This window comes from Scatophagus argus, chromosome 18 (assembly GCF_020382885.2).
Source record: "Scatophagus argus isolate fScaArg1 chromosome 18, fScaArg1.pri, whole genome shotgun sequence".
In the NCBI taxonomy this organism is placed as follows: domain Eukaryota; kingdom Metazoa; phylum Chordata; class Actinopteri; family Scatophagidae; genus Scatophagus; species Scatophagus argus.
The window spans coordinates 6,910,436-6,927,985 of NC_058510.1; the positions used below are offsets into that span (position 1 = coordinate 6,910,436).

At 43.1% G+C, this 17,550-nt stretch overlaps 1 protein-coding gene across 1 annotated transcript in view; it reads left to right on the plus strand.

Annotated features, from left to right (window-relative positions):
* Positions 1-2,739: 2,739 nt before the first annotated feature.
* The window catches only part of map3k22 (mitogen-activated protein kinase kinase kinase 22), a 36,195-nt gene continuing 21,384 nt past the window's right edge, over positions 2,740-17,550 (plus strand). The window contains exons 1-3 of the mRNA XM_046371639.1: positions 2,740-3,134; positions 12,503-12,586; positions 13,263-13,307. Coding sequence (XP_046227595.1) covers positions 12,568-12,586; positions 13,263-13,307 — 64 coding nt within the window. The 5' untranslated portion in view covers positions 2,740-3,134; positions 12,503-12,567. The remainder of the gene's footprint in view (positions 3,135-12,502; positions 12,587-13,262; positions 13,308-17,550) is intronic.

The following is a 17,550-nucleotide window of genomic DNA, read 5'->3' on the forward strand; positions in this document are numbered from 1 at the left end:
CAAAAGCATTAGCTTAGTGAAAAACATTAAAAATTGCACCCAGCCTCTCTGTAAAATAAAATAAAAAAATTTTAATATTAACCACCACACTCTTATCTAACAACGCTTCAAATCAGGGTTTTTGCATCAGTAAGAAGTCTTTATTTCACCGCAGCGGGTCCCATTCCTGTCTCAATGCACATGGATGTTGTGCTTTAAGGACAGGTGTAAAGCCTGTTTGATCACTGGGTGCATTTTATGGTGGGTTTATATCAAATGAAGCAAAACATTCCTGCCTCTTTGTTCGTGCTGTTTTCAGCTGACGAGCAGTTGAGCGGATGACCCATGACAATCACTCCTGCCTTTGGATTCGCCACCGGCAATCTCAGCTTTGCCCACAGGAAATCCACCATTTTTTTAAAATGGTTGATACGTAAAATGAAATCACTTACACTGTATTTTTAGATTTTAACACAACCTGACTGCCAAAGTCCTCATTGATTTCCAGCACGTCAACATCAGCCACAGTTCACCCTTAGGGGAAAATGGATTTTTCTCTAAAACCCTCTAAGCACAGCATAAAAATCAGAGAAAGATCTCCACAAGGATAAACACACTTTACGCACTCGTTCTAGTGCTGCAAGGAAGGCAAAGGCTGGTTCAATGCACATAACATGAGCTCTAACAAAAGCTTTGAGTGTACACCCACAACCAGCTGGCACAGGTGCTACTTCATCCCTCACTTGGCTGGAGTTCGCTATGACAGAATGTGTGTGTGTGTGTGTGTGTGCGCGCGTGCTGCTGCAGGAGATTCATTCATGTGTCGATTCCAGCATTGCAACCTGCTGTGTCAGAATACAGTTCGGCATTCTTGCATTTACATTAATCGTGACTGGAATAAATATGAAGCCCATTCTTCAGTGATTACTTTTCACAAAACTGACAGCAAAAGCATCTTCCTTTTCCCCAAAGGATGAAAATCTCTCTGAAACATTCTTTAAAATGATGCTGCAAAAACCACGAGACACACACACACACACACACACACACTCAGACAGACACGCAGCACCTGTTATTGTTCATAACAGCTGCCTGTGGTGTTCATCTACAGCGCAGTTCAGCTGTACAGATGTCGACAAGCGTTGAAAATCCACAGAGGGATGCAAATGTCCAATTGTTATTCATTGCACTCAAGCAGTCTTACGCAGAACAAGGGCATGTCTGATCACAATAACACAAGAGCTGTGTGGAACTAACCTGAACAGAGTGATGCTGGAGGCAAGGTCAGCGGCCAGAAGAGGAGACAGGACTGTCCCGGGGTTACGGTTTTGTGTTCACTTTAAATAATTTTGCTAGACAGGTAGCCTCTTCTCCAGCTTGCAAAGCAGTGCTTCAGCAGTCTGACAATAGAACAACATAGTGCTGCTGAGTTACAATACTCTGCTGCATTTGTGCGATCTGTTTCACCTTTGATTGAAGCACAACATGTTCTCCATGACTGGGATCTCAAACGTCACATTCAAATAATCTGACGCCAGTTTTAAGTTGCTCTGAGTGTTGCACACTCCAAACTCATTTTAAATAGACAAGCAGCTGAAGACAAGGACAGCAAAGCTAAACAAAGACACAGAACTAGTATGTACAAGCACAACTGCAAAACTGTTGGGAAGCTGTCCAACAAATATAACAGAACGTGATAATTTACTAATCCTTTTGGATGCATGCTGATTTGTAACAGCTCGAAGACAAAATATCTATTGTTTCAGTTCATCAAGTTCATTGGTAAATGTGTGTTTATTCTGAATTTGATGTCAGCAACATGTTTCAAACAAGTTGGGACAGGAGCAACAAAGGACTGGGAAAGTTGTGGACCGATAAAAAATCAGCGGTCTTCATCACTCCACAGGAAAACGGTGATGTTACTCCACGGGCTCGAGGAACACTTTGTGAAACTCTTGTCGGGCAACACGGTTAGTTTGCATACGACTGCGTTCCGCTTTTATTTACATTTAAAACAGCATCCAAATTTTGCCTCTTGTACAAAGCACCAACAACATACAGTGTCTCAATGCAAAGTCAAACTGTTTCTGAAATTGTAAACGAGAATACAATAGTGCAATGGTGCAGAATGCAAAGAGGAGCCAGAATAAATCCTGGATGATTTATTGTCATGGGTTATTTTATATGCATGAATTAGGTGATTAAGTATAGTCTATATAAAAGTCTGTATACAGTATACAGCCTGCACTGTGCTTGGATTTAAACTGAACAGTGATGATGATGTAATGTTTGTTTGTTTGGTTTTCCTTCCATGTGATGTGACCTGGTGACTCCAAATCAAGCCCACCATAGTCTATAGCACTACATTGCTCAAATGGGACTCAGCTCCTCATACTGGGTTTTAGTGCCTTATTTTAATTTTCCGGTTGCTAATATGTGCAAGACAGCATGAGGGTATTGACTTAGGGGCCATCTACCTCTTCAACTGACAACAGAAATTAGGAGTGTTTCACTATCCAAAATATGTCAATCTATTCAGAATAGATTGTAATAGGAAACAATTTGGAGCAGATGCTGTAGTTACTCCAGGTGTCCACACGGGGGCGGTGCTTCCTCTTCAGTTTGACGCCGCTGCCTTGGAAACGCACCACCGGGAGAGCGTCACCGCTTCCTGGAGCTCACGTTGTTGCTGACATCAGAGGCGCAGCTCCGGGGAGAAACTCAGCTCCGCACCGTAGAGTGTGTGCGTGTGTGTGTGTGTGTGTGTGTGTGAGAGAGAGAGAGAGAGAGAGAGAGAGAGTGTGTGTGGAGACAAGCGAAGAGCAGGGTGAAAAAACTTTACTCTGAAACACGACAGCACAGCGCAGTGTGTTCCTGTCTGTGAACGCAGCTCTGACTGGATTATGCGCCTCGGCGGAAGAAGGGAAAATCCTCCTTTCTGAACACAGCTTGTGTTTGTGCATTTCAGCGCTTCAGGACAGAGCGAGTGTCCGGATATCAGCCCGCTGTTTTGGGAACATTTTCTCTCTGCATCTGTTGGGATTTTTTCCCTGCTCTTCCTCTCGCTTGTCTCGCCATAACTTAAACTCGCCGATTAATTCGTCTTTCTAAATCCCGCAGCCACAACAAGAACATGGAGACCCAGAGATAACAAGGTGAGAGTCCAGGTTAGAGGATTTCTTCATTTGTTTTGTGTCAGTTACTGAGATCACTGTTTCACACCGTTATTTCCTGTCTGTTGCAAATGATTAAGCAGGACATTGAGGCAGATTTGCTGCTATTAATAACTTGCTAATTTGTAGTTTAAATAGCTGTTCTAATCAGACACAAGCATGTGGAGTAGATGTTGAGCTGCTGATAGCAACCTTACTGGCTGGGCCTCCTGCTAAGTGGAAACTGTTACTTGGACAACCTCTAACGTGTTTCAGTGAAGACTTTTCCTTTAATAAATTTGAATTTGGTTCACAGCAAAACCCATAATCAGCCATTTTTTAGTTGTAAGAAGATACGCTTTGTTGATAAATACACATGCTGCTGCTGGAATAAAGGTCTGAATTCATTGTAAGTGGTTAATTTTTTACTCTTTTCATGTGTTTTTATCAGTAAGGCATAAATTGCACGTCTAGATGCGTGCATGATTTCTGGAAAGTCACTGTCGTCCTGTGCTTGTGAACCCATTCATGGTGGGTATCCTTTTCTTCTCTCTCTGCTGTCAGTCTTCCAGCCGTCTGTGATTCACAGTGGTCAGTTGAACTGGTGTTTGCCTTGAAAGGAAAAATCTTCAGCTCTTTCACATGTCTCACCAGTCTTCCTGCTTCCTGTCCATCTCTATCCGTACCTTACCAAAGCATTATGAGGCCATTTGTTCATGCGTTAAAAGGGCTGAGGATCCTGATGAGCTTCATCATCGTGCTACGGCAGACCTCTGAGACTTAGATTCTAATGAGGACATCGTCCTCATCAAATAAAATCCAAATGAACTGCACTCACAGGAGTCTGGGCAGCAAACTGACGGATGAGTTTATTGGCACACTGGTGTGCCCTGGAGGGCTATTTTGGTACCAGTCCAAAATAGCCTTAAAGTGAGAGTCAAACTGTCAAGTGGAAGACGCCCACAGATATGGTTGGTGTGCCTCAAGCAAAACAATCCGTTCGGCTGATAACAGGACTGGATCCCACAGCAAGGATGCCAGGCAGGGACAGAAGCGGCAGGTTTCTGTTCGCGTTTTGATGGCACTAAAGATGACACAGGTGTGAAAGTTAATCTCAAGGTTGACGTTGTTTGTCGTGTGAGAGTTTCAAGGCAAAAGGCTGGTAAAAGGTTCTGAGGAAGCGTGCGTGGCCCATCGTGTCGCTCTTGAAAGGAGTCTTAAAAAGTATGTCATGCACTGCAGGCTGTTTTTCTCAGCAGCCAACTTGTGAGAAAATTATGTTCATCTGTTGACTGTCTTCAACATCCTGCTGTCAGCTCTCAGGACAGTCTCACGCTGGCTCCTTTCAGCGAGTCGTTAGCTGAATGTCTTAATAATCAGGGTGAACGCGACCTCTTCCCCCTCACGTTGTCCCTCCACTGAGGAGTGTGAAGTCATGCAATCATATGTCAGATTCACGGAAGCCTGAGCACTTGCCAGACGCCCACTGATCAGAGGAGCTCGAGGTGAAAGGTTGCTGTGACTCTTATGAGCAGGCTGGTTATCCTCCCTTCAAGGCCTGTTTTGGATGTTGCCTGGTTACACAAGAAAGCAAAGCAAGTTTGTCATTAGATGTGAGAAAGTGTCCTGTATTCTTAAGACTGACACGATTATGAGACAGAATATTATTAGTGCGCATAGCATGTCTAGTAGTCCAACAGAAAGCCTGCTTTACAAACTGGAGGTGTTGGGGGCTTAAAGGACGTAACAGAAAAATTGCATTATGGGGACATGTAGAAGCAGCATTTGTAGAGACTGCCACAGTCATGGGACTAAAAGTTAGGCTATGTTGCCTTCTGCTGCTTTCAAATTTGACATTATTTCCCCCAGTCTGTCTATGGTAAGTCCCATAACGTTGTGGACTAAGTTGCCGGAGCACCCCTTTAAGTTTCTTGTTTTCATTTCCAATCAGACTATAGCCACGAACTAATAATGACAAAGCAAACATATTTCCAAGTGTTATTATTGTTGGCGCTGCTGTCGCTGCTGTTGGATCGCTTTCCATTTTCCTTAGAGTAGCAACTAACAACAACACAGCACAAAAGTGTGAGTTTATTTATTCATTTTGTCTGTAATGAAGACATGAAAGCGGATAGAAACGGTGCCAGCTCTGCCAGCCTGACTTGATCATCTGACAGCCTTCATTTTCCCGAGAGATTTTGTGCCCAGAAGCAGATAATTGCATAGTTAAAGCGACGTTCGTGAGGAGCGATGGTGCCATTATTCTATAGCCAGTGCAATGTGTGACCAACATTTACTGCCTAATGATGCATTAAAACACAAACTCATGTCAGTTTAAATGCATAAATACCTGCTTTAAACAGATAATCAGTGCCGTCGCTAAAACACCAAACTGAACTTAGACCATCTTGACCATCCTCCTGCAGTCTTCACTGTGATGGCTGTGGAACTGAAGTTTACTGGACTTAATAAATAAGAGCCTGTCAAGATGAAGCTATTAAGTCCAAGGAGCTCCCTGTCCACATGTTAGATAGCGTTGTGTTGGGGCATGGAGCCTGGGACGGGGACAAGAAACACTTGCAGATGTTTGGTGCTGCCACCTTGATTCTTCTCCCAAAGCTCCAATCTGGAGGTGAGCGGAAACCAAGTGGGCGTTGTAAGACAGCTTCAGCAACCGGGCAGAAGAGCAACCAGCTCAACACATCAGTCAGGGCTTTGTGACAGGCTAGGACAGAGAGGACAACGAGCTCTGACGAATACAGATAATATCCTTGAGGAAAATAATCCTCAGAGTATACAGAATCAGAAGGATTCACCTCTCAGCTCAGCAAAGTCTTAATGCTTGAATGAACTCAGGGCTGTTCTGACTGTCGAACCCGGATTGAAGCCCCGTGGAAAATCTGTGAATTGGCCTAAAGATCTCAGTTCTCAGATCTCACTTTTTAAACACTGTGTCAGAGCTTGAGCTCATGTGCAATGAAGAAAGACTGATACTGTACAAATACAGGTGTGCATAGCTGGCAGTGACACACCCAAGATGACGCAAGTCAGTATCTGCTGACAGTGCTGCTTTTGTATGGTAATGCTGTGGATACATGTGTGGTACGTGGAAGTTTTTGTCATTAACTTATACAAACATTACGACATGTTATTTCTTTGTCATTAGTGGAAGGAAAAAAAAAAAGACACAAATTTTTTAATACTTTCAAATTAGTTCTACAGCAGAAGAAAATCTGCAGAAAGCAGAGCCGTCTGACTGCTTTTCGGAGTCAGTCCGGGCCGCCTTTCTTTATCTGTGACAGTGCGGTCGGGTCAAGCCTCCCTGCTCCCCACAAACCAAGAGGAAGTCGTCGTGATTGAGCTTTGTCTGCGTGGCTCGTCTGACTGTAAGGACAGTGCCATAAGCAGCAGTAGAGTCTGAGCCTGGACTGCTGGATAGACGACGACACGCTGCCAGGCTGGAGTCGTAAAACAACACTGAGGACAAGTTTGTATTAAGTGTCTTGTGAAATTCTATAACTTGTCAGTCGGTGTTGCTTTTGATTGTAGTCCAACGTGTCTGTCATGCGTGTGCGAGTGAAGAAGCTTGGCCGGTTTGCGGTTTGTTGCAGAGATGTGATGTCACACTCACCCAGCCTTTTGAGTATCAAAAGCCCAGAGCCGAAACTCTCTTTATTGATAAACCTTTTGTGGTAAAGCAGAAATGCCATCATGCCTCTTTCTGAACCACAGCTGTTTGACATTATGTCTTGTGAAATGGGTTTAATGCTGTGAGTCTGTCTCTGCGTGGCTGCATTTGGGTGGAGAAACACAATGAATGAATGTGCTTGTAATAGCATGTCACCGCATAATGGAAAAGACAGCTTACTGTACAGATTGTGCTTAGATTATTCTCGGGGGGGTGGGGGGGTTGATCCAGGGAGTGGATATATTGTGGATTACAGGGGAATCACTCTTTCATTTGGTTATTTTTAGCCAGTGTTGTTTGGCTGATGATAATAGCTGACAGATCTACTTATCTCTGAGCTAATAGAGCCATCACTTTCACTGAGGACGATCCTCTTTCGCTGAGCCTGATTGGTACCAGTGGATTGAGTTAACGTACTACATCCATCTCGAGTATTTATACGCCCCTTTGGGCTCTGATCACACAGACTCCTTTCTCCTACGACTGCTATTGTAACCTTGAGATTTCATTCAAAACTAAGGTGACATTTTAGAGGCTTAATTGACTGTGAAAATAATCCTGAATTGTAACCCTAAATGAAACTCAGCGGTACTCTACAGAAAAGAAGAGAGCTAGTTTGAATAATTGGCTCTGAGCGTGCGTTCAGTGAAAACAAGAGACACAAATCTGCACTTAATGGCATCAAATCAAAAGGGAAATTCCGCTATTTGAAATAAAACATAGATTTAGTACCAGATGACAGGAACAATCCCCTTGTTGTGCTGTAGGAAAGAGTTGAAAATCTTGGATCTCTTTTCAGTAATAATGCAATAAGCGAGAGAAGCCAAGATTTTGATAAACGAGCGCTGGGGCCACACATGCAGTGACATTTTCCTGCCCACGCGCTCCCACCACCACCACCACCACCCAAAAGTCCTCAAGTGCATCCCTGCATAGAAAATCCTCAGCTTTGCTCAGTCTGCAGGAGGACATACTGTATTGTCTTGCTTCCCAGAATTGGTCTGAATAATGCTTCTGACTCATGTGGCCACAGTACAGTCTTGGCAGGCGTTCAGCGGACAGGACACCCCCGCCACTGACCTTTTTAAAACGAGTAAGTCACCTAAATATCCGTGGCTCACTAATCACCCTTCGCTTCCTGCCTGCATTGCAATGCAGACAGCCTAGCGGTTATTGTGACCAGCTCAACTGTCTCCTTGTGATATCAGGCCTGTGATGCATTATGTGTGTCCTTGTCAGCAGTGCAGATTTGTGTGGTTCAATTTTTTTGTTTTGGATACAGCATTTAAAAGCCTGTGTCATATCAACAGTACACTTGGATTGTTGTGGTTAAGGTCCATTTCAGCGGTTTTATATTTGTGAGCTATTAGATACACATTACTCAAAATATACATGGCTGCTGCATTTAAACCGAATTATCACACGACAGTAGCATGCTTGGAATAAAAAGTTCTGTATGCAAGACTTGAAGTCGAAGGAGAAATTGGACATTTCAGGAAGCACGCTCAGTGGGAGTCTTGTATAGAGTTAGATGAGAAAATAAGCCAGGGGACGGCTAGCTTAGCTTTTAGCATAAAGACTGGAAATGGCTTCCCTGGCTATGTATGAAGGTAACAAAATACACCCACTAACACCTCTTCATTCACTATTTAATGTATCATATTTCCTTTTGTTTAATCCATACTTGAAAGTAAAACCAGCAATTTGTCATTTTGACTCCCGACCAAGGAATGGCCTGGCAAACAAGTTGTAATGTGTTAACTAGGTGTTGCTTAACAGATTTTTTTTCTCAGATTTTTCTTCCATTTGTTTACCCCTGTTTCTGGTCTTTATGCTAAGCTAAGGGCTGCTGGCTTCCCATTTGCTGTGACAGTCTTATCTAACTCTCAGCAAAAACAGGAGTAAATGTATTTCTCAAAGTGTCTAACCCCTCCTGTGCAGAAACACTTGCATGGACCCTTAAAGCTTGTTGCCAGTCCTGGAGTTTAAGCAACCGTGTCATACCATCTCAGATGTCCTTGAAAGTGTGAGCCAAACACATCAGTCAAAGCCAGTCACTTACAACTGCTTAGAATGGAAATCTGCACTTTTGTGGCCTGAAACGGACCAAGGTGCTCTGATCTTTTCTGTCTCCCATTGATTCAGTGCTTAGCTGACCAAACTCTCACAGATGTCTTGTCCTTTCCATCTACTGATCTCTGTGATTCTCTTCATGGATTGTCTATTTTGGCATTTGATGGCTGTTACAGACAAGCTGTGCTGGATAATGGAGAGCCAGTGAGGTTTAAAAGTTGACCTCTGAGATGCCGATGTTTCCTTGGGACTTCGCTACAGTGATGTCAGACATGAGATCATATTCATCATATTCAGTGCTCAGGCCACCAGGCAGGCAAAGAGGAGGGAGTTTCTCTCAGAGGCCTACAGCCAACATCACATTATTTACTTGGTTAGAGAGTGATGTAACAGAGCTGAAAGAGGTTAGTGTATAAGTGTGCATGCATATACGTGCTCGCCTGCACTGTCTTGGCCGTGACTCGTGTTCAATCAATCCAATAAAAATAAAATTGCAGTGTGTGGCTTGAGGAGCACGTCTCTGCTTTGTCTGGCTCAGACAATTCCCCACAACCTTCGTCTGAAATCCCATCCTCTGCTGTCCTTTTTTTTTTTAAATTAACTTCCTGTGTCATTTCAACACCGTCCTGATACCGTGACAAAGGAGAGGCCTCTCCCAACGACACGCTGGCCCGAGTGGTTATCCGTATTTGACCGCGAGGTGCTTCACAGTGTTCGAAACACTTCTGGATGTGGGTGTCATTTGTGGGTTTGACTCATGATCTGGGGGGAGAGACTGACAGTCTTTTCTTGGAGGAAGCGTGGCGGCGGAGCAACAAGAGCGCATTTGATCTCCAACAAGCGGGCCTGTCACAGCGCCCGCCTGCCAAGGAGCGTGCAGAGAATTGGGCTGGCGATCTGTGGGCACCGCTAGCCCGGCATCCCGCTGGGCAGAAGGGCGAAACAGATGGGCCATCTGGTGACTCGCTGGCACAAGTCGGGGGCTGTTCTGTTCCCGTGTGTGCATGTGTGTGTAGCATCAACAGACCACCTGTCTCATGGCTGCTCTTCATCTCTTTCATGTGTGGTCATCTACGGTGACACAGAGCTTTGCTGGCACGTACCACATCCCTCTTCAATGCACTCTTTGCTGCCTTATATCAAAGGTATATCAGGTTCTACGAAAAATGGTGTGTTTTGGTCATTTCGTGCTCATATTGTGATATATTTAGAGAACGCTGTTCTCACAAAGTGGTCACCCTTGACACCGTTTTTGCCCACTCCACACTTAGGCTTTAATGTTTTAGCTCTCTGATCCATCAGATGTTGTGATTGGTGCCGCTGACAACAGTGTACTGAGTGTTTCCAATGTTCAAACTCATCTGGCACCGTGCGACTCTGCCCCTCGGGCTGTAAATTGCTCTATTGGCCTTCTTTATTGCTTTTTATGAAAAGTTTTTTGGCTGACACAAAGAGAAAATATTAGTGTCCCTGAGAGACGGGCTGGAGTGTTTGTCTGTGCTGAATGTCTGGGACACTGTGTACACTGTGGTGCAGGCTTTAATAGCACAAGGACACATGAAGCATCGACACTAGTAAAAGGAAAACAAAAAATGAGAAAAAAAAAAAAGTGATGCTTTAGCAAAACAGTCAAATTATCCGGAGAGTGTTGCTTTTCATCTCTCTGTAGGCTCTTTAGTCTTTTTCCAAAGATTTTGTTTTGGAATCTGCTTCACAACTTTATATATCCCCCATTCATTTACCAGCACAAGATTTTGCTCCATTTTGTATTCTCTTAATTAAATTCTCTCTATGTTTCCTCAGGAAGCCTTACATGGGTGCATTTACTGCTATAGCAGTGTATTATGTCTTCTTAGCACACAATATATTACATTATGCTGTTGTGCAGTCTGCCTTTGAATGGGACGATGTAATTACTAAATGTTTAGTTTACTGCAAAAGTGAATCCTAAAAGAATTCACAACAGCAGAACTGAAGCACTGTAGTCAAACTGCAGTGCTGATACCAAACGTTGGCTTCAGTTATTGGTGCTGTTAAACTCTGAGACTGTAGCCACTGACAACGGTAGCTGATTTTTGCATTGTCTGTGTAGCACTCAGCCGTGACAACCTTTTTTAAATAAAAATCAGATGGTTTCCTTAAAATGCCTGTTCTTAATGCAAACATAAGGATGTGTTAAGTGCTAAAATATCCTGGCTAAAGTAAATAAATAAATAAAAAATTAGGAGGCTTTTTATTTCCTGCAGTAAAGGGTGTTTTTTGAGCTTCACGTCTTTCTTCATGCAAAAGAGGGATGGGTGTATTTATGTACTTAATTTTACTGTTGTTCTGCTGTTTATTTCATGGACTTTAGATACAAATTTGTTTCTTCATAATATTATGAAAGTCAATAAAGTACACTGTTCCTTCAACAAATGACACGCTGAAAATGCACTCTTGCTCAACACACTGAGTGCTTTTGCAGATGCAGCCTTTCTTTGGTCTGATATGACCAGTAGCTTATGGTGGCTAATATCAGCTTATGTTAGCAAACTCTTGATAGATATTTGTATCCAGATGACAAGAAGTATTCCCCAATCTTTTGGCTTTTGATTTTACGTAATCATAATTATCTTCACCTGTGGCCACAGTTGCTTTTCTGCAGAATATTAATTGGCTTTTCGTTGGCTTTTCTGAAACACGCAGCTTCCCTTTGGTCAGCCTTAAATGGCTTCGTGATGACTGCAGTATGTGGTAACACACATTTTAATATCACAACATACTGCAGCTGTTTCTCTAGTTTCTGTTCCCCTTCAGCCAAGCCTGCATTCAAAGAAAAAAAAATGCAAATATCTGTAACAGGATATGACAATCATCTTTAAGAAAAACCACCACCACACTTGCCTGAAGTAAGAAATAATGCTTTAGCATCAAAAATAGTATGATATCAACTTTTAGGAAGTTGTTAACTCTTTCTCTGCTGTTCTTTACTCACTATCATCAGTATAACTTAAAAAAAAAAACTGTCAAAAGGTAAAAGACCCTTCTGTGTATCACATCATTATGGGATTTAACTGCCGCTTTCCTGCTCTACGCTCACCAGCTTAATGGATGAAGAAGGCCTCATCTTTGAAGTGTGCGTGCTGTTCACCTGAGGCAGACAGGCAGTTAGGCAAACACCCACGTCTGCCTCGCTGCTGCACTGTGGGATCTCAAGGGCATGAGGCTCCTCCATCATCAAACACTGAGGAATTCCTCCACGGCTGCTGGATTTTAGTTCTCAGAGTGGCAATAAAGCGACATCGGGGCATTGACAGGATTTAGATGGTTTGACTTACCACCGCTCAAATGCAGCTCTTGGCTGTCATGTTGCTATTTGTCTGCCAGAAGTTTTCAAAAAAGGATATGTCAATCTCAGGGGACCATCCTGGTTAAATAAAGATTAAATAAATAAGAGAAGCAGTGACATTGATATTGGGGGGAAAAAAATGCTTTGTGTTGAAACTACCACCTGCGTCCTGTTTTGTCATTGTTTTTGTGCAATAACAGAAATATTATGTGCAACGAGCTGAAGGAAAGTGGCACAGTTCTTGGATGTTGAAATGGCGTTGTTTGTGTTTTTTGTTCCCAGGATGAAATCTTCGCTTGCTGAGAGAATTTGAGCTCTGTGCTCGAGTTCAACAGGGCCACTTCCTGATGATGACAGTAAACATGGGTGAGTAGTGTTTGAAAGCGGGCTGCTGTATAGTACATACATACAGAAACTTGCACGATTACAGGGAAGCACATAAACACGGACACCTCTCACACATCCTCTGGCAGGAACAGCATGGAGAAAAATCACACATGTGCGAGAGCGGAAAAGTGAGAGGAGCGTGTTAACAGCTCCAGATGGCCTGTTTTATACACACTTGTTTAGGTCTTTTGAGATTGGTGTTTGTAAAAATGTTGTTTTTCTGATTTTCTATGCTTTCTTCAGATATGGACGCTTGATTTTGCATGGAGGAAATGTCTGAGTGCATACGCATCTCTGACCCAAAATTCCAAGTTTAAGATTTCAGTGTTGCACATACATTTATACTCACAACTACCAAGTCTGTGAATGCACATATGTACTCCTACCTCTATGCAAAACCAGTCACACACACACACATACTGAGTTCCCCAACCACTACAGCTCAAACAATAGACTCTCCTGTGGTAGATTTGCATGTGCACAGGGCCTGTGAAAGCCTGGAGGTGTTTTAGGCTTAGCCTGTTGCTAACTAACCTCTGTAAACAAAATACAATGTACTATGCATCATAGCTATAGAGCAGAATTGACTATGGGGTCCTTATATCTGACTTCTTTCCACTGTGAGCTTAAGCTGTGTTTACCTTTGTGTCCACAGATGACGGTCTCCAAAATGGACCGGGACAGCACAGGAACTCTCAAGGTAAACCCTGTGTGGTACCGTCTGAGACGAAAAATAAGCACTGCTGAAATCATGGGGCGTTTATGGACATTTGGTTGACTGTAGAAGTGAGGATCATTACTGCTCTCATGTCTGTGCCTTGCTGAGCTAACTTAGCATAGTATGAAGACCCGTGACAAGAGTAAAAGTCAAAAGTTCAACAGTACACTGATCGTCGGCAAGCTAGCTACCTCTGAGAGCCTCCCTCCCCCTTTTTAATAGCTTTTTTTTTTTTTTTTTTAAATTAAATTATGTAAAATCCTCAGAACAAAATGCCATTGGAGAGTAAACAGCCCAGGGCAGAGCAGATACCAAAAAGTGCTGGAGCTGTTGTGGCTGACTAGCACCAGCATGATCCTGTTTTGCTAGCTTGTTCAGACTGACTGTCTCTACATCACCAAACCACCACCAAACTGAACGCTAAAGGCAGGTAGATCAACTTTTCTGTTTGTGAAGCTGCTGGCTCCAGCTCTGACTTCAGACACAAGCATTACAGTTGTGCAAATGACTCTTGACAAATAAGCAAAGGGGCACATTTCCCAGAATGAAGAGCTATTTCTTTAACATAAATTCGATTAAGGCTACACAATGCCTTCTTTAAGAGTGCATTACGTTACCACTACAGTAGTGGAAATACAAGCATACACAGGCCAAGATGGAAGGAATGTCACTGCCTTTCGATGCTGAATGGATGTTTGCAGACATCCACCAATGAGAACACTTTCAGCAAACATTAATTGTACAACTGTGTCACTCACCGTAACTTACATAACATCAGTCATTATTCGTAGTAAAAGATTAACTTCACTGGTTTAAACATTACACCCATTAGGGGCTAAATTAGTTGTATTGCAGTTTCGACAAACAGAAAGGTGTGTTTCGAGTTAGAGTGTGCCTTGCTTATTATAGCTGGTGTGTGTATCTTTGTGTGCATGTGCTGTGCGTCAGAGCTCGGCCCGTGCTGCTGCAGAGTGAGGACACATTTGGCTCCAGCTGCTAATCCAGCCGGATGCCTTTGCCATGATGTGTTTCTCTCGGCACCAGGAAATCCCCTCAGTTTCTTCATTCAGGCAGCCTGGCTCACACACACACACACACACACACACTCACTGCCTTGCTAGCTCTTGCACACACTCTATTTGCTTGCAAGTTGCAGTAAAGCCAGTGTGTTCTTTAAACGCTCTTGGGGCCATAGCCTGCGTCTTCCACTCATAACTCTTTTAGCTGTTCGGGTTTCGCAGAGCTTGCATGTCTCTGCTCGAGCAGTACAGCTACAGGAGAATAACTCATTTTATGTGAACTATGTTGGGCTGAGATTCCAGGTTCATTTCACCCACTGCCACTTTGACAACTCTGAGCTTAAGCCTGAGAAAAAAAGAAAGATGCAGAGTGGTGATGCAATGCCCCGCAATCAGCCTCCATTGTGTAATGCTGCTCGTTCCGCTCAGCTTCCTGGAATTCCCCATTTTCTTATGCTAGTCACGTTTTAACCAAGACTCAAGAAAAAGGCTCAGGAAATGAAATGCAGGTATCCCAGGCTATGCACATCCACCAGAAAACATTATCAACCATTCTCTGTCGTGTTGACATAAGGTTCCTCAAGTTCCTGTCACTGGTTTGTGTGGCTGCTTCTGGCACTAATGTGTGAGCTGGTTGCTTTCCACAGTGCTGGTGGTTAGCCTTGGCTGGCCTCGGCCTGGCAGCAGCTGTGGACCAGGCCTCAGTGATGTAATAACTTCATTTATAGGTGGCCATCGCAGCCGGGTTTGTACGCCACCACGCAATTCTCACACTCTCGCTGTCCCCTTCGCCAACTGACCCTCCCACTCTGACTCTGCCCTCTGCTGTTGTCCACTGGTCACAGTTCAGGCCTCAAACTCACTTGAAGACACACATGCATGCACACACACAGAAACACACATGCAGGCTTGTGTTGTTTGTTTTGTATCCTTGACTGCCAGTGCTCAGGGTAGTCCGGAGCTCTGAGCCTGTGGACACGATGATGAATGTAGTGCTGGTCTTTGATCATAAGATTTTAATATAACATTTAATGTAAAATTGCTTTTCTCCTGAAGTGAAAACAGACGACTTTCTTCCACCCAGAGCCTCCAAGTGGTGTTATTGTTGGTGCCATTGTCACAATGAAAACAGATCACTGTCCATTTCCTCAGAGTAGCAACTATCAACAAAACAGGACAAAAGTGTGAAGTAATTCATTCATTTACTCTATAGAGGAGACATGAAAACAGATAGAAATGGTGCCAGACTACCAGCCTGACCGGACTGACAGTCGTCATCTTCTCAGATTTCACTCCCAGTGTCAGACTAAATTGAGTATCATGTCTCTGCTTCTCACATGAATTAATCAATTAGTTGAACATAAGAAAATTATTAAACAATATAGGAATCATTTAATTGAGTTAAAGTAAAAATGATTTTTGAATATCTTATGGTTTCAGTCTGTTGCTGGAGAAGTAAAGAAAAAGGTAAAAGTAAAAGGCTCTGGGAAATTTAAAGATTAATCAAAAAATTTAAGGAATTATGCGACCATTGTTCCATTCATTAACCATTAACTTGTGTCCTACACTCAAGTACAGCCCCATCTCTCCAAAACAAAACAAAAAATCCTGCAGACTTGCTTATGCAGTGAAGTACAGTAGTCTGATGCTGATTGATTTTGGTGTGGTCACAGAGTGGAACAGTGAACAAACGCTCTTTACTCTCCTGTCCATCTTTCACTGATTTGATCTAAATCCATCAATTGCTTAATGTGGAATAACGTGGTTAACCCAGCTCCGTATTCAGAGCAGAGACAGTGACTCAGTTCCTTCCTGCTCGGAGAGGACAGGCCCAGTCGAGCTGTTAGTCATCCACCACTCCTGACAGCTTATTTTTTAACCAGCCGTCCTCCTCTCTGTGAGTGCCAGCAGGAAGCTTCAGGTCAATATTGCATGTATCTGCGATGAAGAAACATTGTGTGATTTTTGTCTATGGAGGTGTGCAGCCTGTTTACGTAAGTAGGAGTGATCTCTATTGTTCCCTCTGTCTTTAGCAGGCCAACAGAGGAAGCCATCAGAAGTAGCTCACCTGTCTCACAATCACCTGATCTTATCGCAGCCAAAGGAATTACGCAAATAGTTTTCAACTTGTTGCTCCAGGAAGAAGTGTGCTAATGAGCACCAGTCACAGCATGTATATTTCATCGCATCTAATTATACTTAACTTAAATTATACTCCTCAATCGTTTAGTTTTGATGTCGTGCTTTGACGTAGCAAAGGGCACAAAGTTAGCATCGTTAAATTTCAACGTTATCAGTCCTCCCCCCGCAGTCTCTTTGTTTTCACTGTTTGCACTGTGGGCTGAGATTTTGTGGGTGTAACTTTTCTTATCTCTCTGCCTTATTTATCTGCAAGTGGACGGGAGTGTGTCGCTTCACTCCTGCTGCTATATTGGTATTGTCAAACAAAATGTCCACCTCTGTGGTTAGCTACTGCCGCGGGTCGAACTGAGTTTATGTTAACTTGCACTCTCGGACGGTCAGAGGTGAGCGTTGAGCTGCCAGCTTTTCTGCTGTACTGTTTTACGTTTCTGGATTCATTCTATAAACATCTTTGCTCATAAAGACAGTTCACCCCAACATCAAATATTAATATTTTTCCTCTTACGTGTAGTGCTATTTATCATCTAGATCATTTTGGTGTGTGAGTTGCCAAATTTGGGAGATATCAGCTGTAGATGTCTGCCTTCTCTCCAATACAATGGAACTAGACGACACTTTGCATGTCACAGTCAATGCAAAAAAAAAAGGAAATAAAAAAAAGCATTTGTAAAACTCAACAGCACTGTCTCTTCCATCATGAAATTAAGAAATCATGACCTGAAGATCATGTTGTGGGCAGTAGGAACTATTTCCTTTCCGTATCACCACGCTGAAGGAAGTGTGCATCTACTTATGAATGAGAGGCTCGCTAACGAAACTAACTTAGCTGGAACATTATTAGGGCAATACTGCCCTTATTAAATGGATTAGGTATCGTCATTAGAAAACTCAGTGTTTCCCTTACATTCATCCAGCTATGCAAGTGGCGGCCTCAGAAATCTCTAACCTCATGTTAAATGGTCCAGATGAGTTCCATGTAGTAATGTGAGGTGTCGAATATGAGACAAAGAGAGCCCTGGAATCTTATTAGGAATCAGGAATCAGCACATGCACTCATTTGAGTT